The sequence below is a fragment of the Pteronotus mesoamericanus genome, unplaced genomic scaffold (genome assembly GCF_021234165.1).
Source record: "Pteronotus mesoamericanus isolate MK-2021 breed Mesoamerican mustached bat unplaced genomic scaffold, CSHL_Meso_final scaffold_582, whole genome shotgun sequence".
Lineage (NCBI taxonomy): Eukaryota > Metazoa > Chordata > Mammalia > Chiroptera > Mormoopidae > Pteronotus > Pteronotus mesoamericanus.
In genome coordinates this window covers 7,960,461-7,986,662 of record NW_026555323.1, presented here as the reverse complement: position 1 = coordinate 7,986,662, position 26,202 = coordinate 7,960,461, and the positions used below count along the sequence as shown (strand labels likewise).

Sequence of the window (26,202 nt, the reverse complement as noted above, 5' to 3'; positions counted from 1 at the left end):
GTATGAGAGGGTACTAAAATATATGGTGAAAAAAAATTTTCTCTTCAGCTAATTTCTCCTTCAAGCCTTATTTTTTTGATCACTAGTTGAGGGTTGTTACTAAAAATAGTGCTTAGAGGCAGGCAGCTACTTACGGCCAAGAGAATAAAATTAGGTGTGCTGGCCTGAGGGCAGCAGGGAGTCTCATTCCTAGAATTTCCACCTGTGTGTTAGAAATACCTAACTTGTACGTGTCAGGCATCTTTCCCGTTCTGAGGAACATAAATATACAGATGCCTGATTGCTATTTCGTTAGACGTGGTGGGGTCCTGCTTGTTTTTTGAGTTTCTCAGATGGGTCAGTATGCAGTCACAGCTGAAATGGAAAACACTAAGGACTTAAAGGTCATCAGGAAATACTTTGTCTTTAGTGGAAGCAAGTGTTCTCTTGCTATTTTATTCAATTGTAAATGTATGTATATTTTAATGATGGGTAAGCAGTGTGCCATATAGTTTGATAGCCATTAGTAATGAAGAGGCATTGGTAAACATTAATGTGTTCTAGGATAATATGCCTTATTCTTTTTAAAGATGGCTGTTTATTGTCTCACAAACAAAACTAGCAAAACAACCCTCTTGATATTCTGTTAATTTAAATGCTCTTAAATGAAAATGCATGTTCTAATAATGAAAATAGTGAATGGGAAGGTCAAGAAAAAAGATTCATGCGTGGTCTGTTAATTTTACAGATGTGGGAAGAATATCCTGATGTTTATGGGGTTAGGCGGTCAAACCGAAGCAGACAAGAACCATCACGATTTAATATTAAGGAGGAGGTAAGAGAAAGAAAGGTTTTAAGGGGATATATTGAAACTCCTGATCTTACCTCATCCTTTTTGACTCTAGCGTGTATCACACCAACAAGACTCAGCGTCAGGATGGGAGTGAAGTGACTAACGAGAGCTTCTCAGCCTAGTGCGGCAAGAAGAGCCGCACGTGTCTTTAAAAAAAAACTTCCTAGAAAGAACACGCTGTAGTGAATGTTTCAGTACAGCGCTAAGAGGATTACAAAGAACTGGACTCAAATTTTTGTTTTCTTTATATTTCTCATAGTGAAATTGATTGTAGCAAGATGTTTACTTTTTAAAATAATCTAATTTCTAAATCTCCTAGACTTGTTCAGTGAGTAACTTGCCTGGTGAACAGAAAGAACAACAGAAGTAGTTTCAGGTTCATGTCTGAGAAGGGAAGGAGAGTTTGCTTGACATAAGTAATGCATTTCATCTAATTTCTTTAAACGTGGTTTGCTAGCTCATTTTTAGTGTTCGGTATAAAATGTTTCACACATATTTACTCTGATCTAGATGTGAGATTGGTGATTTTTAACATTAGAATTATATACTAGATTGTTGTTTTTAAAGAATCAGACTTTTCAGTTTGTGTGATATTTTTGTGGATTCTTACTCCCTGCTATATTTTGAAGAGATGCTTTTTTGTCTCTCAGTGAAATGTCCCCTCTTTGCTGTTCTTAACTATATAACATTCTTCTGCTGAAAGCTAAATATTGATAACTAAAGGTAATTGAGTTGGGGTGGGTTTTTACTTCAAAAATCTGACTGACGGTAAATTCACATTGCATTTATGGTGTTTTATTTTGAGTGGCCTGAGCTGGTTTGCCTTAGCTTTCTTTTCCTGTAGCATCTAGGACTAGGTGACTGAGCCATGTTTGTTATAACCAACCACATAGTTGGGTAAATCTTTTTCTTCTGTATATAAAGTAACACGTTCTCTGTAGGGCACAAGACTAAGAGCAATAGGGAGGGGTAATTTGCATGATTTTGGAGAAAATGAGCAGTTCAGAGATGTCCCTGACCATAAACTTCCCTTGGCCAAGTGCTGTGAGCAGAGCACTGCCTGCGTCATGACTGAAGGTGCTCTTGAATGAGTCTGAAATGACAAAGGTCAGTAGTCACCACCCCCAGCGGCACGCTGAATGCGGCATTTATATATGACATTGTACATCTGCAGTAGCCGCCACGGTCGCCACGAGACATGTGACTGTTAAAATTTGGAATACTTAAAATCAAGTAAACTGGAAAATTCCATTCCTTAGTCACACCAGCCACCTTTCAGGGCCTCAGCTGGCGCCGGTGGCCGCTGGCAACGACGTCTGCTGTGGGCGGTGCAGATAGAGCGCTGCCGTCAGCCGAGAAGGTTTTACGGGTTTACGGTGCTGTGCCCTCGCGGGAGTCAAGCTGAGAGAGCTGCTTCCCGGCAGCGGACATTAGTTTTCAAAGCAGAAGGAGAGTGAGCACCAGCAAACAAATGCTTAGGTGTCTTTCCGTGTGAAAGCTCGTACTGAATGATGTTATACTGAGTGGAGTGTTGGACCAGGGTAGTGTGGACCCTGTCAACTGTGGATTAAAGTCTGTGATCATTTTTTCCCCCTCACACACTGAAGGCGAGTAGCGGGTCTGAGAGTGGGAGCCCAAAAAGAAGAGGCCAGAGGCAGCTGAAAAAACAGTAAGTCTTCCCTGGGGGGAACTACGTCACCTAGTCACTTGCAACCTGTCAGCGTTTCTGGGAGCGCTTCGTGTGTCTACATTGGTCCCCAGGTCCCAGGGTCCACTTTTCTCTCTCACCACCTGGGGCCCCTGTCCAGCTTGCCCTGCTGAGGCAGCAGCGTTCAAAGCCCAAGATTCTCCATTGTTCACGTGTCGGTCAGTGTTCACACCTGCCTGGGCCCCTCCTCGGGGGCAAACCCCCGCTTACTCCATCTGGCTGGCCCGCTTAGCCCCATGTGTCTTTTTCTTAAGAAGGTGCACAAGTACCAGATATATAGGTATTTGGTGTTCCAGTCAAACATGGCACAAATGTAGGTTCTCTGTTTTTCATTTCCATTTGTTTTTTCTGTTAACTTGGCACAATTATATTGGTTGGATACCCGTTTTAGTATGAAAATTCCCGATGTCGTTTTCATGTAATTTTAATACTACAGTTCACAAGCCAGAACGTTTTAATTCTTGGTCTTAACATGAAAATCTTTTATAACATAGAATTATAATTCATTATTTTAAAATGTATAATTCTACTTTGGAAAGAGTATTTGATTTTTTTTTTTTCCCTGAGAAATAATTTTTAAAAATCTCTTTGGAAGTGGGTGTGGTTCCCTTTGAAAGTCTGGATTCTATAGCCTGTCACCTCAGAAAAATGTATAGCAGCATTTCCAAAAAAAAAAAAGAAAGAAAGAAAGAAAGAAAGAAAGAAAGAAAGAAAGAAAGAAAGAAAGAAAGAAAGAAAAATGTGGATATTCCAAACCTCATACACAGATTTAGGGGGTCCTTTGGTAAACCAAGAGAAGTTCTCATGACCCCTAGTATGACTCCCAGTTATGTATCCTCTGCTCTAAAATATTAGTAATCTTAAGTATCTGGCCTAAGGCAAAGTGATTTGAGTTCTGAAAATCTATTTCCTCATTTCAAAAGTAAAGTAAGGCTTCTGCTGACCTAACAGAGTTCTTAGAAAGTGTATGCTGAGTCTGGCGTTCAATGGTGACCTGCTTAGAGGACGTGCGGTTTCCCTCTGTGTCCCAAATATTTAGTTAGAGTTGGGGAAATAATAACTGTAGGCAGATTATCTTCTTGACACCTTAGAAGGCGGCTGCTCTGCCTCTGTCCCGTGGCCTGCATGGGAGATTCTGTTGTCAGCTTCCCAGGCTCCGTGGCCTTTGGGGGCCTTGCGAAGGGCATGCCTGGGATCTTTCCTTCCCCCCGCCCCCTCCACACCCTGCTGGGCCTGGGAGCTGGGGTGCTGACCTCCACTGCCCGTCTTCATGGCCGTGTTCAGGTGTGCAGAAGCCCGCACTTTCTCAGCCATTGCACAGGTCATTGGGCTTCCCCTTTGGACCGGCTCCTGCATTTATCTTCGCTCTCCTGTTAATCCTAGGAGCTCTCCAAATGGGCGACTTTCAGAGGCTTCCGTGGACCTTTCTTTCCCCGGAGTGGAGTTCTCGCTTAGGGGTGTATGCCTGCTGCCATATTGTCTCCCTGGCCCGCAGCTCCCCAGGAGCTCGCGTGTTTGGGTGCTGAGCCAGCCTTGCTTCCTGCCAGCCTCTGGGTAGCCGGGCTTGTGGGGAGCTCCCCTCCGGTGCGACTGTAGTTAGTAAGGAGGTCCTATAGTAGCTGCAAAGACTCGGGTTGGAAGGCACAGTGCTGCGGGTGCCCCGTGTGACTGGAGCGAGCGTGGCCAAGCCCAGAGTGCAGGCCCGTGAATTTGAGATGTGAGACTCGCTCAAGGGGAGGGGGGGAAATTTTGAAATACCAGCACAGGGAAATGCTCTTCGGGAGACCTGCAGATTGTACTGCAGATGTTAAAGATTTTTAGAGGGAGCAGGTTTTTTTGAACTACTTTTTTTGGGAATTAATTTCAAACTTTTGAAAGTTCTAAGAATAAAAGCACAAAGAATGTGTACTTTCCCCAGGTCTACCATTGGTTACCATTTTTGCCCCATTTCCTTTATTGTTGAGGCTGTTCATTTTATATATGCCCACTTATAATATTTCTTCTGGCTAGTTTAAGACATACATTTATTTCTCATGGGCTTTTACCCTTAAATACCTAAGTGTGTATTTCCCAAGAGTTAAGGATAGTCTCTTTCATAAGCATAGTACAGTTTTAAAGTAAATGGATTAAGCACTGCTGAAATACTTTTGTCCAATTCATATTCCCATTTCTGCCAAAAGACATCATGTCTTTTCCAGCATTTTTCCACCTCCACTACAAGATCCAGTCTAGGATTAGATGCTATCTGTATCACTTGTCAGGTTTCTTCAATGCAGAGCATTTTCACAGGCTTTCGTGGCTTTTATGACATTGATCTTCCTGAAGAATACGGCCTTGTGCCGGACTGACTCCCCCAAGTCATAGTGAGAATGAGCATTTTAAAAGCTCGAAGTTATACAGCACAATGTTCCTGCACAATACATCTGCAGGGTTGGGAAGTAATCCTCTTATAATTAACTGAACGCCCTTTTTGTCTCACAAAGTGACCTAATATTGCTGACCCTTTTTTTCCCGTTTTTGAAAATTAAAACAAAATTTAAAATACTCCAGTCTATGTCAGATACACTTGCATACAAAATCCATTAGGCCTCTGATTGTTCAGAGCCCCCCAGAGTGTATAAACCTGGCTGTAATTTTTCTTGACTTTTTGGTTTTCAGGCTTGAGAGTCGCAGGGCTAGGGCTTTGACATGTGGCCAAACCACTTGTTTTCACGGGGCGTTAGTTTCCTTCTCTAGGAGGAGGCCTTTGGACCAGTTGATGGGCTGAGTGCTTGTACCTTCTCGTGTGGGGAGCGTGCTGGTCCTCCTGGTTGTCCGGAAGTCCGTACCTCTGCAGCCGGGCTGGAAGCTCGGGGTGCAGCATCCCTTCCCCCAGTGTTCGCTGCCGCGTGAGCCTCCTGAAGGGCACACGTAGCCCCTCACTGAGGTTCTCAGTGCCTGCTGAGGTTGTGTCAGCTACACTGATACTTGGCTGAGGATCTTTCTCATCTGATCTACCGTCCCTTAGGCTTCATTGTTCATGTTCTTTCAAGCTCGTTTCCTGCGAAACCACTTCTCTGCAGTTTGACCACGTGAGCCCCTGCCGAAGGGCCAGCTGTTCTGGACTTGGTCCTAGGGAGACCGCCGCCTCATGTCTGATCTCCCAGGTGCTGGCCACATCTTCTTTGCTGGCCATCACTTTATTTTTTGGATTCTTTAGCAGGTACATATTGTCTAGGCTCTGGGGAAAGAGCGTAGTAAGATAGCTGCCCCGAGTGTAGTTAGGCATAAGGAGGTCTTTGTTTTAAAGAGACTGAAGGATTGGGCAGTGCTAATAGGCCTTAGTGTCTTAATTTGTGTGCTTCCAAAAGCACCCTGCCTATTTGATAGATTGGCAGGGCTCATTCTTTCGTTATTGCCTCACTTAACAAGGGAGTGTCTGTTTTTGCCTGCCTTTGAGCTGAGCTCTGATACAACGATGAACAAAGATGGCCCTGCCCACAGGGACTCAACTGCTATTTAGGGAAATGGATGTGAAACGGTGTCACTAGAACCTAAGTAATAGACATAAAAGCGTGCCATTGCCTTTTCATAGAACGCTTGAGAAAAATATTTTTTCCCTGAAGTCTATACAAATTCAGGTGCAGGGTGGCTCCTGTGCCCTGTAGGAAGGTTCTCAGGATCCACAGGCGAACCACCATCTTGCAACAAGCTTCCGCTACTACTATGACCTGTTCTTCCATGAAGAATATCAATTTGACTTTGTAGTTCCGCCGTTCTGCAAACGGTTGTCTTTAGTATAACCATTTCCTGTACAAAGACCAAGAGGCACCGTATTAATTGTTTTATTTGCAGAGAAACACCAGATACTTGCTTTTTTTTGCATTTCATGTCCAGTAGCTATTGCATGTTCTTCTTCCTTACAGGTGGAAATGAGCTAAGTCCCTGTGATACCTTACTGGGTTTTCAAGTAAACCTCAGACACTAGGAGAGTAAGACCACCTATAGGGTATGGCTCTTTCCCACCTGCTAAGATCTCAAGGAGCAAAGGAACACCTTCTGTAGCTAATTAATTATTAAAAACTATATCTTTGGCTGAACAGATAATTTGTTAGATGGAAAATTTATCATGGAAAAATAATTTTAGGGACTGTTCCTTAAAAGTTTTCTAACGATGTTAAAATATCTGCTATGAGAGTTCTCAAAGTGTCCTTAACCAGTATCAGCATCATCTGTGAATTTGTAAAAATTAAAAATTTAGGCCTCACATTAGACCTACTGAATTAGAAACTGGCTGTGCCCCAGAAATCAGTTTTAATAAGCCAGTTAGGTGGCTCTGATCAGTGCTAAAATTTGAGAACCACTGATTGAGTGTATATTATAGCTTCAGTCTGGTCAATGATAGTAATTAAATCAAAATAGAATGGGATTTAACAGCATTTTTTCCCTAGAACAAATAGTTTAAAAAATACATCCTTAGTTTCCATTTTCATTTATTTTGTTACAAGGGATAAAATAGGAATGGATATTGCATAGTCCAGGAAAGAACACAACCAAAATTTAAATGGAGCTAGAAGAAATCTCTTCACCGTAATAGCTAAAATATACATGCTCTGCCTTTTGGATAATAAGGTCAAATTTGGTATTGTCAGATTCTTCAAGCTAAATAGTCTGGAAGAATTCTTTTAGGGAAAAATCATTCTGCTTTGCTTTGATCACAGAGAAGAATGGAAACGGGAGCCTTCAGAAGATGAACAGGAACAAGGCAGCAGTGCAGAGAGTGAACCAGAGCAAATAAAAGTGAAAGCCAGGAGGCCTGTCCCCAGAAGGTGCAGTGTGTGCTTGAACCTCTCTGCTTCTGGTGGAACCTGACTTGTGTTAGGGGCAGCGACGCAGCGCTAGACGGAGAGCCTCCGTTGGTGCAGTGCAGTGTGTTACGGCCCTGGGTTGTGAATGTCTGTGGTTCATTTCTCGCCAGCCCACATCCTTAGCAAGTGATTGGGAGATGGGGCTGCTTGTGTGGATTGTGGGTGTTTGCGTGGGATGCAGCCGGAGTGACTCTTAACTGTTTCTTACTCCACAGCGGATTAGGTGTGAGGGAAGAGTCTATCTTCTCCTAAAAAGCACTCCCTGCATACTTCCGTACAAGTTCTTTTTGAGGACACTAATTGTAAAGTTTAAAACAGTGATAGTCTGGTTGAAAGCATACTTCACTGTTTATTACCTTGTTCATATAGTCTATGTAACATGAAACAGAATCTTAATTGTGCAGAACAGGAAGTAGGCCGAGGTGGCGGGATATTGGGAGTTTTTGATCAGAGAGATGGCAACATAAGGTGCAGGTGTTGGGGCAGGGGGGCAGGGGGCAGGGGCAGGGGCAGGGGCAGGGGCAGGGGCGGGGGCGGACAGCCCCGGGGGAACTGGCCTCCCCGCAGTGCAGTTTAGGGTGGGGTGGCAAGCGCTTGCCTTGGACCAGGTCGCACTCACGACCTTGTTTCGTATGGCCTGCCAGCTAAGCATAGTTTTTACAGAGGAACATTTATAGTTTGATGATCAGGAACACTCAATTTGAATCCCGATTAAGTGACTATTATCTTTTCCAAAAGAATGCTATTTCATTAGTAGACATGTAGCACAAAAAAATGTACGCAATGATTATTTTATTTTGAATTTTGTCACTTAAAAATATGTGAATTTATTTTCGTTCACTATGTAAAGTACCTGTGTATGGCCTCAATTTTGCCTTCTCTCTGGGAAAGCCAAAAATACTTACCTTCTGGCTTTTTACAGCAAGTGTTTGCTGACCCCTGGCTTAGGGCACCGTACCTGTCCCTCCACTCCGACCCCCACAGGGGATTTCCTCACCTGAGTGTTTTCTCCTTTCACTTGGGTTTGAGCCCTCAGGGCTGGGACATGTCTTCAGTCCTGTCTTCTAGAGGTTACCGGTCACCTACTGAGCCCTTGCCCCTGAGCCCGCTGTAGCGCTGGTTGGGGAGGTCCGAGGGAGACAGACAGGTGTGACTGTGCGTGCCCGTCTCCCTTCTCTCCTTTCACCCCTGACAGAGTGGCAGTTCGGGGGTTTCCTTGTGTGAGCTCCTGTGTTATTTATGGCCCTCGGGCCTGGCTGTGCACGGCCGTCCCTGGAGGGCCATGTCCTCAGCCTGTTCCATTGGTCTGTGGCAGTGCAGTCTCTCAGGTGGTCTCCCAGGCACGTATCATGCACATATGAGAAAAAGACACGTGTAGTTTTTTCTTGTCCTTTCTCCTTTCATACAGATGATATATCCCATGCCCCTTGTGTATTTTTCTTTCATCATCTTAGAAATATTTCCATATGAGTACATGGAAAACTCCCTTGTTTTTCTTTTTTTATGGCTTCATAGTACTCTGTTTATTGAATTAGGTCCCAGTTGATGAACACTTAAGAGTTTTTCTGATCTTTTGTTATTGCGAATAATACTCCAGTGAATACTTCAATATGCCTGTACCAGTGTGTATCTGTAAGAGCAATTCCCAGAACTAAAAATGTTATATTAGAAAGTGTGAGAGAGATTTCCAAAGTGCCCACCAAAGAGATTCCATCAGCAGCGTGCTATGTGTGTATTTGTAGGTCAGGAACAGCGGAGAGCCATTGCCTCTGCACCCACTATGTCTTCTACACACGATTGAAAGCTGTTAGCACGAGAATCACTTTCATGTTGAAAATGCAGATTTCTAGTGAGTCAGAATCTCATAGAGAATGGGACCCAGGGACATACATTTCTAACATTGCCCTGGTTAATCCTATGTATGTGCCCCTGCTCTGGGAAATACAATTATACAGATTTGAAGTAAAGCAATAAATGATAGAGTAAAAACGACCATTTTTTTCTCTTCTCATTTTAGAACAGTGCCGAAACCTCGTGTTAAAAAACAACCTAAAGCTCAGCGTGGAAAGAAAAAAAAGCAAGAGTCTTCTGATGATGATGATGAAGATGATGAAGCTCCCAAAAGGCAGACTCGTCGCAGAGCAGCTAAAAACGTTAGGTAGGTTATGCCCCAGAAGTTTTTCGTTCCTGTGGGGGTGATAGTTTGATTGATTTGGACTTGGTTCAAAGCCCAGGATTGTGCATCTGTTACTCAAAAACAATGACCTATGCCCTGCATAGGTATTTGGAAATCCGGTCTGTGTTTCTGCAAAAGTAATGGTGTTGGCCAATCAGAATATGGAAAGAGTAGGAGCAGCTCAACTCAAGCCTTCATTCCTATGAACAGAGCTTCTTTAAGCTCATGCCCCAGCGAGGTACCTTAGTGATGTTTTTATCATCATAACATATTTTTTTTTTAGGAAAGATGTTTGGGTTGTATTCTTCTGATTTGCTCTTGGGATCAGACACATTTTTTGAAGTTCATCATATATATATATTTGGGTATAATAATCTTACCAAGCTTATAATAGGATATGAAGCATTAATAGAAATTGAAATAAAGGAATAGATTTATGCAAACTATTTTACTTTATATGAATCAAAGGGCATTGAATTCTTTTTAGAGAATATGCAGTTTTTTTCATCTGCTTAGAGGTGTTGAAACTGAGTCCTGGGGATATTAGCGGCCTGTCCAGTGTTTCCAGTTAATAATCCCAAAGCCAGGACTAGGCACTGCGTTTGCTAACGCAGAGCTTCTTCCCCCTACAACTGTCCTTGCAGCCAGGATTGTGTTTCTCTCTTGTGTGACTCCCAAACCACCTGTTGTTGATGTATGGTGGAAGGTCACATTTGACCATTTTAGTACTGGGAAGTATCATTTGCTGAAAGTCTCAACAATTTGAAAATCCTTAAATTTCATATTCTTGTTATTGGCAGACAAAACACAGGGTTAAAACATTTAATCGTAGAAATATTTCTTGTCTTTTGTCTAACAGCAGTTTTTTTTTTCTTTTTTACTTCATTATACATTTTCAGTTTAGTAGTTTCCTTATTAAACACATAGGCATGTCCTTGTAGTTTTCTATATCTTGCTTACACACATCACTGTAAATATAGTCTGTTCCTATTTTGAAACATGAGTTGGCCTTCCTGTAGTTATCAGTGAGCATGCATTAATACATAATAGCAAAAAAGTGACCTTTGAGCCGCTTCGTCTGTGGCTGAGCTGTAGAACAGCGTATCAGAGCCAGCATGGCCTGGTTCCTTATTCCAATGTTGTTATGTATGGCACTGTTAAATTCTGAAGAGGTAGCTTTGCACTTACTCATCATCGTCCCTTCTGCAGTTACAAGGAAGATGATGACTTCGAGACGGACTCAGACGATCTCATTGAAATGACTGGCGAAGGAGTTGATGACCAGCAGGACAACAGCGAAACTATTGAGAAGGTCTTAGATTCAAGGCTGGGGAAGAAAGGAGGTATGTGCCTTTGGGAAGCAAGGTACTTTCTGTATCTGCACAACGAGGCTCAAATTTCACGTATTTTAACTCTGAAACTATGCATTTCAGCCCATGCCCATATTTGTTGTGAAATGTGGAAGTTGTTCTGACTCCCTCTTCATGTTCCAGAGCTGAGACCAGAGGGATGTATTGAATGTTTTTGAGATTTTTAAGCTAGTAAAGATGTGATTAAAAAAGCAGTGATGTAGCGGAGGTTCTTGCTCATTAACATTAAACAAATATGCCTTTACTTGTTCCTGACTCTTCTTGTGAATGGTATGCCACTGAATAAATGCATATTTGGACGATAGTGAAGATTGTTTATAATCAAATTGAGATATCTCATAACTTAGTTTCTTTAAAGTATGTTTCAATGTGGGAAATACCAAAATAATACTTAATTCATCTTTCTCTGCCCCCCACCTTTTTTTTTTCTTTTAAACTAGCCTCACTTGAGGTTAAGAGAGTTAACAGAGAACTTTGGATGGACGGGTAATTAGTGGAGACATATTTATTTTCTTACCTTATTTTTATTATTCTTGGAGGGCTGGATTTGCTTTCTGAGTTAGTAGGCACCAAAAAGAAGGGATATTGCTGTACCATTTTTATTGTGTTTGGACACGAGGATTTTTTTGATTTCACCAACAAATTGGGATACATTTTAAAGTGTAAAAATTGGGTTTTCATTTTGAAAATATTTGAAACTATTGACCTTGTTTATCCTGTATTTGTGAATTTCTGCTTCTTTCAAGTTAAAGGATTTTGGTGCTTCATCCAAAAAGAGACTCTTTAGACAATTGCACACTTGGGAAACTTTTCAGTGTCTGGTTTCATATGCTTTTTAAGATTTGTTAAAAACTGAATCCTTTTGCAGCCACTGGAGCATCTACTACTGTGTATGCGATTGAAGCTAATGGAGACCCAAGCGGTGACTTCGACCCGGAAAAGGATGAAGGCGAAGTCCAGTACCTCATCAAGTGGAAGGGTTGGTCTTACATCCATAGCACGTGGGAGAGTGAAGAGTCCTTACAGCAGCAGAAAGTGAAGGGCCTTAAAAAACTCGAGAACTTCAAGAAGAAAGAGGATGAAATCAAGCAATGGTACATTTTCCATCATGGATTAAAGAAATACCTTTGCAGCCTGAGGGACAGGAAGGTTCGATACCCCTGGTCATCATACCTGTCAGTGTAACGTGATCAGGTTATTTTGTGTTAGGAACAGAGGTAGATGACTTCGAATTTCTCTTTTATTACTATGCAGAATATGCTACTTCACTATGTCACATATTTTCCCTCTGGGTCAAAAATAAAAATACTTGTAAAATAGGAATAGCTTATAAAGAGCATAGAAGTTTAAAATTCTCAGAAGGATAGGAACATCTAATTTCAGGTGGCTGCTGTTGTCCTTTTAAAGAGCTTTAGTGCTGAGAATAATTAGTTTTCAAAAAAGGTCACATTCAGTCACTCCTAAAGTCCGTTATATATTTTAAAAGGCTTATTATCTTTTAAATCTAGAAGATAGTGTAGTGTTTCAGCCTGTTTAGATATATAAATTTATCCTGTGAAATTACATGAGTTTGTTACAAAATATTATTTTTAGGCTTCTTTGTAAATAGGCCACCTCAGAGAAGGGTCTCAGGTGTTCAGAGATTTATTCTAAAAGTGTATGTTTTTTGTACAATTTCTGGCCTAGTTAGTAGATTACTAAAGGGGCAGATGAAAGTAAAGACAAGATTCCTTTCCTACCTCTGACTTTACTTCGATAAATGTGTACCAATCCCCCAAATTTAATGAGTATGTACTTTTTCTGTCTGTCTTCGGTCCAGGTTGGGGAAAGTTTCTCCTGAAGATGTGGAATATTTCAACTGCCAACAAGAGCTAGCCTCAGAGTTGAACAAACAGTATCAGATAGTAGAAAGAGTAATAGGTAAGAACACGAAACTTATGTTAGCAGCGTTTGTGCACCACAAATAATGGGAATGATGTAAACTAAAGAATGCTTTTTTATAGGTTTACTTTTTGAGAGTAGACAAATGCCTAGATTTACCTAGAAAGAAAACCTAACAAGATTGGCTGGTAGATTTGGAGGTGGGAGAGTGACAGAAAGAGGTGTCAAGGATGATGCCAAGATTTTTGACCTGAGCAAACGGGAGAATAGAGTTACCACTTACTGAACTGTCCCGACTGAGGGAAAAACTGGTGTTTGGAGTGGAAAACGAGCCTAGTTGGATCAACTTTGTATCACCGGAGTGGAGAGTATCATGAAGACTGTGGCATATGTGAGCCTTAGGACTCCTAGTCTGGGCTGGAAATTCAGATGTGGAAATGCGTCCGTATATAGATGGTATTTAAAGCCTAAGTTTTAATGGGATCATCAGAAACAGTTTACATGGTGAGAACAGGAAGTCAGAGGGCATTCCAGCCTTTGCAAGTCCGAAAGAAAGGGCAGCCAGTGCGATGGGAGGAGAGGCGAGGGAGCGGTAGGCTGGAAGGCAAGTGATGAGCGTTGCTCAGGAAGGAGGCGATGCTGCTGGTCCATACGGTCCGACTGGGACTTGATCCTTGAGTCCGGCGGTGGGGATGGCACTGGCGAGATGGATTCGCGGAGGGGTGGGGATGTAGGCCTGCCCGGGGCGGCTTCCAAAGAGAATGATGGGGTCAGGGAGTGAAAACAGCTTTCCTTGGGCCTTTTGTTGTAAAGAGGAACCGAGAACTGGACCAGTAGCTGGACAGGGCCATGAGGTCATGAGAGGGGTTTTCGTTTTTAGATGTCAAAGTCAGATAGTGTGTTTGTACTCTTATTCATAGGACTTAAAAATGTCACTTTTTGATGACAGTGATAACCTTTCTCTTTTCCATTTGTTTAGCTATGAAGACAAGCAAATCTACGCTAGGTCAAACAGATTTTCCAGGTAAGCAAAAGATCTTGTTTATGAAAGTTTAGCATTTACTAGCAGTTTGTGTTTTGCCATGTGATGTTTCATTCATTATATGTAAAACAGAATGTCACTCCCCTCCTTTAATGGGCAGGGGCTGACCTGTACGTTTTTGTATGTGAAATAGCTCACAGTCGGAAGCCGGCACCTTCAAATGAACCTGAGTATCTGTGCAAGTGGATGGGACTGCCCTATTCAGAGTGCAGCTGGGAAGATGAAGCCTTGATAGGAAAGAAATTCCAGGGCTGCATCGACAGCTTCCATAGTCGAAACAACTCAAAAACCATTCCGACGCGAGAGTGCAAGGTATGGTGTTGCATGGCTTTTTTTTTTTTTTTAGGGAAAGAAGTATTGATACACCGGTTGGTCAGACAGGTACTGGGGAGATAAAATCTTATGAAAGTACATGATAATTCCCATTTTAGAAATTAAAGAAGATCAATTAACCTTGACACCAAAGAGAAAGAATTGAGAGGACAAGTTGTATTTTATGGCTTTGCTGACTCTTTAATCTTATAATTTACAGAATTGGATATATCTAATTAGGGTTACTTTGGAGAATACTTCAAAGAATTTAAGCGCTTTAATATTCTTAATTAAAGAGAAATAATGGAAAGGGAAGCATTTCTCAATTTGAAGTTAGCTGCTGAATATATCAGCTCTTTTATTGGCTACATTAGTTAAAAGCATCCTTTGTTGGAATTTATTCTCTGTGTTAAAGTGGTCCTCGGTGTTCGGTGATAAAAGTGTGTGTCTGACAGGGGCTCTGTCTCTGAGAAGCTGACATTCAAGTTCCTGGCACCACACCTCTGTCTATGAGAAGCAGAGTGTCATTGAGAGTCAGTGACTGTGATAAAAACCGCATGGGCAGAGGAGTTCCAAGGGAGACGTTACTGAGCTCCAGTAATCAGTGAAGGGCTTCTACAGAGGATGTTGTGGTTCTTAAATTGCCCTGGTCCTTAGAGAATGGATCAGCGTTGGATGGGTGGGCAGAATGGGGCCCAGGGGGAAGCTGTCATGAGAGATACCAAGAGAAGGAGGTTCTCCTACTGCAGCGGGAGGAATACCAGACCCCTAGGTTGGACGCACGGAAGGTCCTGCTGACAAGCGTGCGCGTCTTGGAATACCTTGACCTGATCCTGTGGGTATTGATGTGCCTGCCCTACCACGCGGGGCGGCAGAGTGGCAACAGTGTTTCCCTGAGAGCGCCATCTCGTGGTGGCAAGGAGGAAACGCCAGAGCAGGCAGTTCCTAAAGCCTGAATGTCCTGTCGGGAAGATGGTAGAAGTCCATGAAGGAGGCTTAGTGTGAGGATATGGGGAGCAGCTGCAGCTGCATAACTTGGGGAAGCATTTCCACATGAATTTCTTCCAGGAATTCACCACATACACAGGTATGTGAGACTTTGAAAAAGTCATAAATAATGAAATGTATGTAACTTTTAATCCAGTGTTTCTCAAACTGAATTGGCCATAGAATCCACATTTTGTGCACACCACAGAGACACGACCTTACTAGATTGCTGTTCTTCACACCTTCGGAGGTGACAACGGCACCTTTCACTCCCTGCTGTACAGTAGGGATGACGTAGAATAAAGTGCCATTTAACGATGTTCACAAACCGCAGCAAAGGAGCAAGTCCACTAAAACAGACTTTGGGAGGCAGTCTGGTTTTGGGGGTGTGGACCGCGGTGAAAGGAGTTGGCAGGGGCTGGTGATTCAGATGGGAAATGGGGATTTCCGTGCTGAGCACCGGAATCATGGCTCAGCATTTTAACGTAGGAACAGGAAGAATGTTCTTTTCAGGCCTGGGCTTTGTTAATTTTTGTTTTTCAGGCCCTGAAGCAGAGACCACGCTTTGTAGCTTTAAAGAAACAGCCGGCATATTTAGGAGGGGAGAATCTGGAGCTCCGAGATTATCAGCTAGAAGGCCTCAACTGGCTTGCTCATTCCTGGTGCAAGTAGGTAGAAAAAGGAGTTTGAAATTTTCTTTACTGCTTTGGGCTTCTTTATTGTTAGATGCAAAGAATTACCTCTTTCTACTGTTTTGCAGAAATAAAAAAAAAATTTGTGATTGAGAGAAGTTCCTTCTGGGATTTGTTTTATGTATGTGTAATGCCATTTTAATCTGAGGTCAAGAGAGTACCCTCAGCCTTTCAAATCCACAGATTTAACCAATTTTAAATTGAAAATATTTTGGGGAAAAAGTTTGTTAGGGAGAGGAAATAAATGTTGGTGAAAACTAACCCTGTTTCCTCCCAGTAGGGTGGAAAGTTAAGAGAGGCATGAGGGAGGTTTACTCAGGAACACGCTGTATCTGAACAGTACATAAAATAGGTGTGTCTGAGGTTTGTAGAGAAATGGCCGCCTCCTCTTCCCTTCTTCTAGTGCCTTCTGCTTTGTTTTTTTGTGTGCTTTTTCCCTATATTAAAATTTTAATCTCTCCTTGGTGAATTGTCTCATTTACCTAATCAATTAAGTTGTCTTTAACTTGTATGTCACTTCCTGTGCTCTCTGGTTCAGTAATTAAGTATGTGTTATATGTGCGTAAACCTTCGGTGGCCCGATTTCCAAGAAACTTTTAATGTTGGCAACCTCTGTCATACCTGTATTCCTAATTTCCTGCCAAACGGGCCGTTTTCTGTTTCTTGAACGTACTTTTCCTAACTCTGGCCATTTTGTCACTTCTTTTTTTCCTTATGTCTGCACAGTCCTTTTCCGATTGGTATCCTGCTAAAATCCAGCCCATCTGCTAAAGCAGTGCTTTTCCAAATGTGGCTCTAGGAACCTCCCTGCATCAGACTATGCAGAAGTGCTTGTTAAAAATGCAGATTCCTGAGCCCTTTCCCGGATGCAGTAGGTGCAGGGTGGGACTCCGAAACCTGCGGCCTACCCCTGCGGCGGACTGTGGTGTATTTCAAACAGGCTGTGTGCACAGCAGCATGTAGGTCTAGGGAGCAGTGAATGTAGCATTGAACAACCAGGCAGTGCGCAGGGGACTGGGTGAGTAATTGGAGCAAACACCCATGACTGTCAGGCTGTAGTGTTCGCTCTCGGCGGGGCCAGCCAGTCTGCCCCTGCTTTCAGTATTGGAAGCCAAGGTCATGTGCTTGTGTCCACCTGCCTTCTCTGTTACAAGGGACAGATGTACGAGACCAAAATGCAAGGTCAGGAACATAGTCTGAATAGACTCCCGTAGAAATCCAGCTCTTGACCATGCGTAGATCACTTGTTGTTCTACCATTTATAGCTTCTACTTTCTTACATAGGAGCCTTACTTGCAGGTGAGAGGAAGTACAGTTGAGGCTCCCAACGAAATGTCTTCCTGGGTGACATCATGGGGCATTGTTGTCCGTGCTTTTTGTGCACATGCTCTGTGTGTGTGCGCGTGCGTGTGTGCGTGTGTGCGCGTGCGTGTGTGTGTGTGCGCACGTGCACGCGTACACTAATGATTTTTTTTTTTTCTTCCTGCAGAAGTAACAGTGTAATCCTTGCTGATGAAATGGGCCTGGGAAAGACCATCCAGACCATATCATTCCTCTCCTACCTGTTCCACCAACACCAGCTGTATGGCCCCTTTCTTATAGTCGTCCCTTTATCCACCCTCACCTCATGGCAGAGGGAGTTTGAAATCTGGGCACCAGAGATTAACGTAGTGGTTTACATAGGTGACCTGATGAGCAGAAATACGGTGTGTAAACCAAAAGAATTGGGATAGAATCTGTGTTATAAATGTATTTTGGAAATTGACCTATAGCCATTACAGTTTTTAGTAAAATTATGATTCTGACACTGTACTGTGCCCCCGATATTGGGAGATGATATGTATCACAAAAAAAAGGAACTTAGATATTCCTTAAAACATGCTTACTATATTTAAAGAAAATACACGAAGGGGAATCTCTTAGACTACAGTATTAAGTTTTTCTTCTCTCTGTGCTCTGTACTTCTAAGACCACTTTACCTATGAAGGGTTATAAGAAGGAGTTAATACCTTGTAGAATGTTAATACTATTTTTGCTATTTGTTATTGAAAAAAATCTAAAACTTACAAAAATTAATTAAAATGGTGAGATTACATAGCTTACAGGAAAGGAATAAGGCCATTCCAAGGTGGCCGAAGTGAGATTTGCTTGTTACTAAACTTAAGCATCAGAAGCAGAATGCTGGGCCTTAAGTTTATCTTTGTTAAGTAGATCTTCTTTTGATAATGACTAACTTTTTACCTGTTGTGTGCCAGGCCCTGTGCTTGGTGCTTTCTGTATATTGCCTGTGAGCCTCATGGTAGTCTTCCAAGTAGACCATACTCTTTACAACCGACTGATGAAGATACTGACTCAGAGAGTGTCACACTTGCCCTCAGGCCACCTAGAATGTGGGGGTGGGACAGAGACATGTCTGGTCTCATACCTTTGCTCTTTCACCCTGTATGCTCAAGTAAACTGTTTCTGGGGATCATTTATCATAAGAGCAAGTCATCAGGAATCCAGAAACCTTTGAGAGAGAGTTATATATTATCAAACTAATGCAAATTGATTTTTATTACATATTTTCATTGTCTAACCTAAACCCTAATGGGTTTCATTGCCCTAATTTTGAGTTTCTAATCCAAGAACAGTTTTTAGCTTTGCTAATCCATGTTTTTAACCATTATGAAAGAAAAACAAACTGTCTAGCTTATACAGAATTGCTTTAAGCACTTTATTTAATAATGAAAACACGGAGAACTGAAAAATTGTGGCATCAGAAGTTTTCTTGGTGGTCTTCACTACTTCTTTTCTCTTGTTTCTTCCCCTTTTGGAGGTGATCAGCTGCATGCACCCCTGGTCCTCTTGTCCACCTTCTAACTTGACGGCCATTGTGCTGGCCAGGTGTCCAGTCACGCCTCCGTGTGAATGTGTCACCTTTTGTGTTCCTTCTTGTTGATGTTATTTCCATTCGTGTGGAATGACCTCTTCACCCATGGGGCCTCCCTTTCCTTTTCCTTGGGGCCCACACCTTTGTGCTCTGTGATTAATGAACTTTCCGACCTAGCCAGTGGTTGGGCTTTGTTTTACTCATTAGTAATAGTGTTGCTCTGCCCAGAGAATAATCAAATTATATTTCCTTAAGAAAATTGTGTTTTTGGGGTTTCATTGCTGATGAAATGCACTTGTTTTGGTCAGTTGTGTTGGGGCTGGAGGGGTGAAGGGAAGTGGCAATTTATTTGAATTCTGGCAGTAAAGTTTTTGCTGCTCAGTGATAGATCTTTTCATTGTAACTCTTTCTTCTTTATACTTATGTCATTTTAGAATGTGTAAGTTGTTTATTCTAATCAGATTTTTTTAGTTGAATATGTTTCTGTTGTATCTGTCATAAGACTTGCTGATGATAGAGAAAAGTAGAAGTAGAAATCGTATCTTAATGATCATTTTCTTTTATAGATACGGGAATATGAATGGATTCATTCTCAGACCAAAAGGCTCAAGTTCAATGCACTTATAACAACATATGAGATCCTCTTAAAAGATAAGGTGTGTAACTGGTAGCTAAAAGGCTATATTTTGTAGTGTGACTTGCCCAAATGGTGGGGTTTGTGTTTCTACTTGCCATGTTGTTATTTTTATTTCTTTTAAAAAGCAAACAAATGAGTAAACAAATGCACAAGGAGTATGATGGTTGTAAATAGAAAACCGTATCTTACAGTTGTAGGGGGCCTTAGGTCGCCTAGTCCAATTGAATTAAGCAGGATGAAGGGGCACTGAGGCCCGGAACATACCTGAGATTCCAGTCAGGCTTTGGAAACGGCCTGAGGGCCGCCCTGGTCTCGCTCGGGCTTTTCCAGAGCACACGGTGGGGGTCTCTGTGAGGAAGGCAGGAAAACAAAGCTCTTCGAAAGAATTATCTCCTTCTACAGTTACTAAGCAATGTATGTGGCAGGTGATCCCATTGGTGACGAGTAAGTGTAAAGGTCAGTTTAGTGCCTCTTGATGTTTCTGTGCTTCAGGGTTGGGCTGGAGACCAGGAAGAGAAGAACCTTACTTAAGGAGAGACTGCAAAGTCACTTTTTCGTTTTTGTGGGGGTTTTTTGTTTTGTTTTTTTGGTTTTTTGTGTTTTGTTTTTTTTTTTTGCCCAGCATACCAATTTTTGCTTTCTTCCCTACGGGCACGCAACAATGCCTGGCATAAGAGGTTCCTTATACCTTTTTGAGGAGGATGTGCCCTTTTGAGTAGACATAAACCTGGCAACCAGCAAAATAAACAGAAGAGTCCGCATATACTCTCAAGTCACTGAAGAATAAATGTACCTGTGTATACCTTTGTGATGGTATTTGTACAGAGATGATTAACACTTGAAAGTACTTTTGGGTTCCCTTCTGACCTGGTGGCTCGTTCTGTTTTGTTTTTACTTTAGACTGTGCTGGGCAGTATTAACTGGGCCTTTCTGGGAGTGGATGAAGCCCATCGGTTGAAGAATGATGACTCTTTATTGTATAAAACTCTGATTGATTTCAAGTCCAACCATAGGCTCCTGATTACGGGGACCCCTCTTCAGAATTCCCTCAAAGAGCTCTGGTCCTTGCTGCACTTTATTATGCCGGAGAAGTAAGCTCCTTACTGTGTATTTCAAAACATGCTAGAATGTCTGAAATGCCAATGCTTTTTAACTTTTTTTAGTAGACCTTAGGGAAAATGGATGGCATGTTTTGGGGAAAGCAAAGTATTGACTGAGGCAGGAACAAATGTATTAAAATGTTCTGTAATACATGAGAGAAGGCACAGAAATCAGCCTGTTAGGGAGGGAAGGTTGTCTACCAAACATCTGAATCAGTTACTGCTCTGGGGAAATCATTAGTAAATAGGAAATATCAGACCTTCTCACTTTTGTTGCAAGGTACTGAATAAAATTGAAATGAAGTCTATAAGGTACATAATCTGACAAGTATTAAAAATACCTTAAAGCCAAACCTTTGCTAACAGAAGCATCAGCTTCTGGCCTTACTCCAGTCTTTAACTTACTAAGAAGATTTTTATGGGAGACATGGTATGCACAGTTCATAGACGTTAATATTATCCAGTGGTGTTTGATGACACTGAAAATGAAATGCGAACCTTTGCCCTAGTCTGAAGGGCCCTGCTCAGCCTGGCCCCTTGGCAACGCTGTGACTCTTCTCGGGCCTCTTTCTCCACCGCGCAGTCTGCTTCCGCCTCCCCCGCCACCTTTTTGTTCCTGGGACTCGCCAGGCCGTTGCCGTTCCTTTGGTCTGGAATGTTCCTTCTCCTCCTCATCTTCACGTGGCCAGTCACTTCTTCCTACTGTTGCCTCAGCTCATGTGACCACCCCCCTTTAGAGGGCGTCTCAGACCACCTGGCCTAAAGCAACCTGCCAGTCATGCTTGTCGTCCCTACCTTACTGCATTTTCCATATGGCACCTCATCTCATGCCATTAAATTACGAGTTCAGATGCAGCAGGGATCTTGTTCACTTTATTGGTGGTCCGTGTTGACTAGACTAGTACCTAGCACCCAGTGAGAAATTCAGGTAAGAGTTGTCCAATTGGCAGGTAAATGCCCCTATATTTTTTAAAATGCAGAAAAGATGTGAGTGCCTACTGTGTGTCATCAGCTGATCAGGGCATTTTGGATAGCCTAATGACCAGCATAGACATGGTCCCTTCCTCCGTGTGTCGTTAACTTTTAAAACATATGACCTGTAATTTACATACCATAAAGTGTACATTGGAAGTGCACACTTCAACATTTTTTAGTAAATTTGTGGAGTTGTGCATCCATCACCATAATCTAGTTTTAGAATATTTTTGCACCCCTGCAAGTTCCCTTAATCTCTGCTTTTATCTCTAGTCTTTTGCCTTCACTAATCAATCAGCTTTCCTCCCTAGTGATTTACCTTTTCCAGAAATTGCATATAAATGGGATCGCGATAAAAAAGGCTTCTATTTTTGGCTTCTTGGACTTAGTGTAACCATTTTTGAGATTCATCTTTGTCATAGTTTACCAGGGACTGTTCTGTTACTATGTACTAATGTTCCATTGTATGCCTATTCATTTAATGGACATTTGGACTGCTTTAGTTTTGAGCTGTTGTGTTCTTGTGTGGACATATATTTTATTTATCTTGGTTAGATGCTTAGGAGTGGAATTGCTGGGTTGTTAGGAATGCATATATTTCTTAAGAAACTACCAGGCTATTGTCCAGAGAGACTGTATCATTGTACATTCCCATCAGAAATGTTTGCATTTGCTAGTTCCTCTGTATCATCACCAATACTGTACTTGGTGTATTGTCAGTTTTTGGATTCTTGCCATTCTGGTGGGAAGTGGTGGTATCTCATCATGGTTTTGACTTGTGTTTCTATAATAGCGAATAATATTAAATATCTTTTTATGGGTTCATTAGCCATTTGTATTTCTTTGGTAGAATACCTTTTCAAAGCTTTTGCTCATTTAAAAATCGGATTGTCTGTCTTCTCTGTTGAACAGGTTTTTAACAACCTTTTATTTTCAGTATTCTAGATGCAAATGCTTTATTAGTATATCATTAGCAAATATTTGTCCCAACCTGTGGCTTGCTTTTCATTTTCTTAATGTTTCCTTTTGAAGAGAAGTTTTTAAATAAGATGAAGTATATTTTATCATTTTTTAAATGTATTGTGCTTTGATATCAGTCATAAAATATGTTTGCCTAAGCTAAGGTTATAAAGACTTTCCTTCCTATTTTTTTCCAGAAGTTTTCGTTCTTAGGTTTAGGTCTGCGTTTCATTTTGAATTACTTTTTGTTTATAATGTTAAATGTGAGGGCCTAGGTTCATCCTTATTTGCAGAGGGATTTTGGAAATCGTTCTGGTGCCATTTGTTGAAAAGACTATCCTTTCGACATTAAATTGCCAGGGCACCTTTTTTGAGAATCAGTTGAAACCATAAATGTAATGGTCTGTTTCTGGATTCTCAGTTCTTCCACTGATACATATTTGTGGGCCTTAGATTTCCTTTGTGAGAAATTTTTAACGACTAATTCAGTTTCTAATTATAGATCTATTCAGGTTTTCTGTTTCTTGATTTAGTTTTCTTAAAATATGTCTTTCTAAGAATTTGCCCATTTCATCTAACTTGCCCCATTTATTGGACATAAATATGTCCAGTAATAAACTGACATTTATTTTAGGCATAATATTTCACACAGTGACTTACTATGTGTATATACTAATTGCATGACATACTGAAATATTTTGTGATCTCTAGATGCAGTCTCAAAAGTCCAAAACTGTTATCCAGTGTAGACTGATGAAATTAGTTGATTTGGTTTCTCCCTCTCTTGTATTCAAGAGCTAGTGACTAATAAAATGGATCTTTCCTTATAGGGAAGATTTTCTTTCCTTAACATGTTTTTTGTTTTTAAATCATTTAATTCTTTTTAAAAGAAATTTTGTTTGGAAAAACACCTTTTTCTTCTATGTAACTAAGTAACATTCTACTGTTTCATCTCCAGGTTTGAGTTCTGGGAAGATTTTGAAGAAGACCATGGGAAAGGGAGAGAGAACGGCTACCAGAGTCTTCATAAGGTGCTAGAGCCTTTCCTTCTCCGGAGAGTCAAAAAAGATGTGGAGAAATCCCTTCCTGCCAAAGTGGAGCAGATCCTCAGGGTGGAGATGTCAGCCCTTCAGAAGCAGTATTACAAGTAAGTCATGGGCTGGATTAGGCCTGACGGGACTGAGGTCAGTACCACGAGACCATGGGATGGACAGTTTGCAGATCTCTTGTGTCTTTCAGTGATGCTGCAGCACAGACTGAAGCAGCAATTTATCTATGGTCAGAGGACATCTTACTATCCCTGCTTTTTTATTTGGGTGAGAGGGTGTCCAGTACTTTCCATTATGGAAGTGGTCTGAAGTATGTGTGAATTCTTGGTGCTAATCCCCCTGCCAGTAAGCAGGCTCGTCTATATACTTCTCTGCCATTCGCTCAGTCATTTAAGGTTCTGAGATAATGCCAGGTGTTCTGTAGATTCCAGGGACACAAAGACGAATGGAATGTGTTCTTGCCAGAGCCTTGCTGTGTAATAGGGAAGAGAGATGAGAGACAATTAAAAGAGCGTTGTTTGAATTGAGCGTGTGCAGGGACTGTGGAAGTTGAGAAGGAAAAGTTCTGAAGGCGAGGGCGCTCCCGGTGGCGTGGGCAGCTTATGCCTTGGTATAGGTCACGATGTGATGGAGGCAAAGTGGTGGGCTTGGGACGGAGTAGTATCTCATGTGCTTGTCATGCATGGCCTTTCGTTCTGATGATTTACAGTTGGATCTGGAATAATTGTAACTAACTGTATTGCCATCAGAATTACAGCCTTTTAAAGTGAGGAGTTTGGTAATCTTAATATTCCCTGCTTGTTCTTAATTAATAGATAAGTGAATAAGAACGAGATTTTAATTTTCAAAAATTACTATCTGACCGGCTTGCCTGACACTCCCTTGATTTTAAAACATTTTTGTAATTATGGGAGTTCTCAAATACCATGTACAAAAATAGAAGAGAATGGAGTCATGTACCCATCATCCAGCTTCACCAGTTACCGACTCACGGCCAATCTTAGTTCATCCAAATCTTCTTTTGTGTCCCCATTTTTACCCCTATGTCACTTGAAACATATTCCAGGTACATAGCATAAGGGTCTTTATATGTCTAAAAGATAGGGACTCTTTTAAAAAAGAGTTGAGCAAAAAAAAATAAAACCCCCCAAATAAAATTTAGGAAAGTCCCCCCAAGCTTGTAGACCAGATTGGTGGCTGCTGTGCGGCGGGTGAAATGGTTCAAAAGGCACAGGCTCCCGGTTATAGAATGTTATGTCGTGAGAATGTAATGGGCAGGATCATGACGACAGTTATTAAGAGGGCAGATTAAAAACATCTTCATCACAAGGGAAACAAATTTATAACCATGTGGTAACATATGAACTGGACTTACTGTGGTGATCATTTTACAGTGTGCACAGATGTGGAATTAAACTGTGTATATCCGAAAGTAATGGAATGTTGTATGTCAGTTACACATCCATTTTTTAAATAAGAGTTACGCATAATATCGGTACTGTCATCAGTAATTTCTTAGTATTTTTAGAATGCCCAGTGAGTGTTTACATTTTTTTGGTTGTCATAAATAGGTGTACACAGGCACCTGCTCACACACATGTTGCTTGTTTGCACTGGGATCTAAATAAACTCCATACATTGTGTTTGGTTGGCTTGTCCCTTTTTAACCCATTTCTCCCCCATCCTTCTAAACTCTTTGAGTGAAAAAACTGAGTGTATGTTGTCTAGGTTCGCCCCACAGCCTTAATTTTGCTGAGTCCAGCTCTGTGGCATCATTTCCTACACTGCTCTGGACACTTTGATTCCTGTGCGGTCAACAGACGAGTGTAGAGGGTTGCTTACAGATGCACTGTCTGTATTTCATAGAATACCCCAGCTCTCTATTTGTTGACTCTAATAGTATCATTGTCGTCTATAATTTGCAGATGGATCCTGACCAGGAATTATAAGGCTCTTGCCAAAGGAACAAGAGGTAGCACATCTGGTTTTCTGAATATTGTGATGGAACTGAAAAAATGCTGCAACCACTGCTACTTGATTAAACCGCCTGAAGAAAACGAAAGGGAAAATGGACAGGAGGTTCTTACGGTACGTGCTTACCTTGCTCATGTTACTTTCTCAAGATGGGTTAGTTTCTGTAGGTGCTTTTTATCAAAGTGACCTGAGGGGTGTCCAACCTTTTGGCGTCTCTGGGCCATGCTGGAAGAAGAAGAGTGTCTTGGGCCACACATTAAATACATTGCAACATGTAATCACAAAAAAATGTAATAACGTTTTAATTAAGTGTATGATTTTGTGTTGGGCCACATTCACAGCCATCCTGGGCCCCGTGTGGCCCGTGGGGCCACAGGTTGGACACCCCTGGTACTAAGGCATCGAAAGATGCTTTAAAATAGGTGAGAACAGTTAACAGAGCTAGGAAAACTCTGAAACCATTGTGGCGTCAATAACAGGTAAAGAGCATTTCAGGAATTGCTTGTCAGCCAGGTTACAGAGGGCTTCAGAAAGCTTAAATGTGATTTTAAAAATAGGAACTTGTAGAGAGGAAGGGCAGACTGAAGTATTTCGAACATTGGAATGTCTTTTCAATTTTCAGTCCCTGATCAGGAGCAGCGGGAAGCTGATTCTGTTAGATAAACTGTTGACAAGACTTCGAGAAAGGGGGAACAGAGTCCTCATCTTCTCCCAGATGGTGAGAATGTTGGATATCCTGGCTGAGTACCTGACAATTAAGCACTATCCTTTCCAGGTAAGGATGCTCA

General features: G+C 41.7%; 1 protein-coding gene across 3 annotated transcripts in view; it reads left to right on the top strand.

Annotated features, from left to right (window-relative positions):
• Positions 1-26,202, top strand: part of CHD2 (chromodomain helicase DNA binding protein 2) — an 82,471-nt gene that overhangs the window by 20,501 nt on the left and 35,768 nt on the right. For 2 of the 3 annotated variants that reach the window (XM_054561957.1, XM_054561959.1), the window contains 16 exons: positions 728-814; positions 2,440-2,501; positions 7,241-7,348; positions 9,405-9,545; positions 10,773-10,906; positions 11,802-12,027; positions 12,753-12,853; positions 13,794-13,838; positions 13,990-14,168; positions 15,699-15,823; positions 17,337-17,553; positions 19,286-19,375; positions 20,257-20,447; positions 23,350-23,538; positions 25,366-25,528; positions 26,037-26,189. In XM_054561957.1, coding sequence (XP_054417932.1) covers positions 728-814; positions 2,440-2,501; positions 7,241-7,348; positions 9,405-9,545; positions 10,773-10,906; positions 11,802-12,027; positions 12,753-12,853; positions 13,794-13,838; positions 13,990-14,168; positions 15,699-15,823; positions 17,337-17,553; positions 19,286-19,375; positions 20,257-20,447; positions 23,350-23,538; positions 25,366-25,528; positions 26,037-26,189 — 2,211 coding nt within the window. The remainder of the gene's footprint in view (positions 1-727; positions 815-2,439; positions 2,502-7,240; positions 7,349-9,404; positions 9,546-10,772; positions 10,907-11,801; positions 12,028-12,752; positions 12,854-13,793; positions 13,839-13,989; positions 14,169-15,698; positions 15,824-17,336; positions 17,554-19,285; positions 19,376-20,256; positions 20,448-23,349; positions 23,539-25,365; positions 25,529-26,036; positions 26,190-26,202) is intronic. The other variant, XM_054561958.1, reaches the window with a different exon arrangement.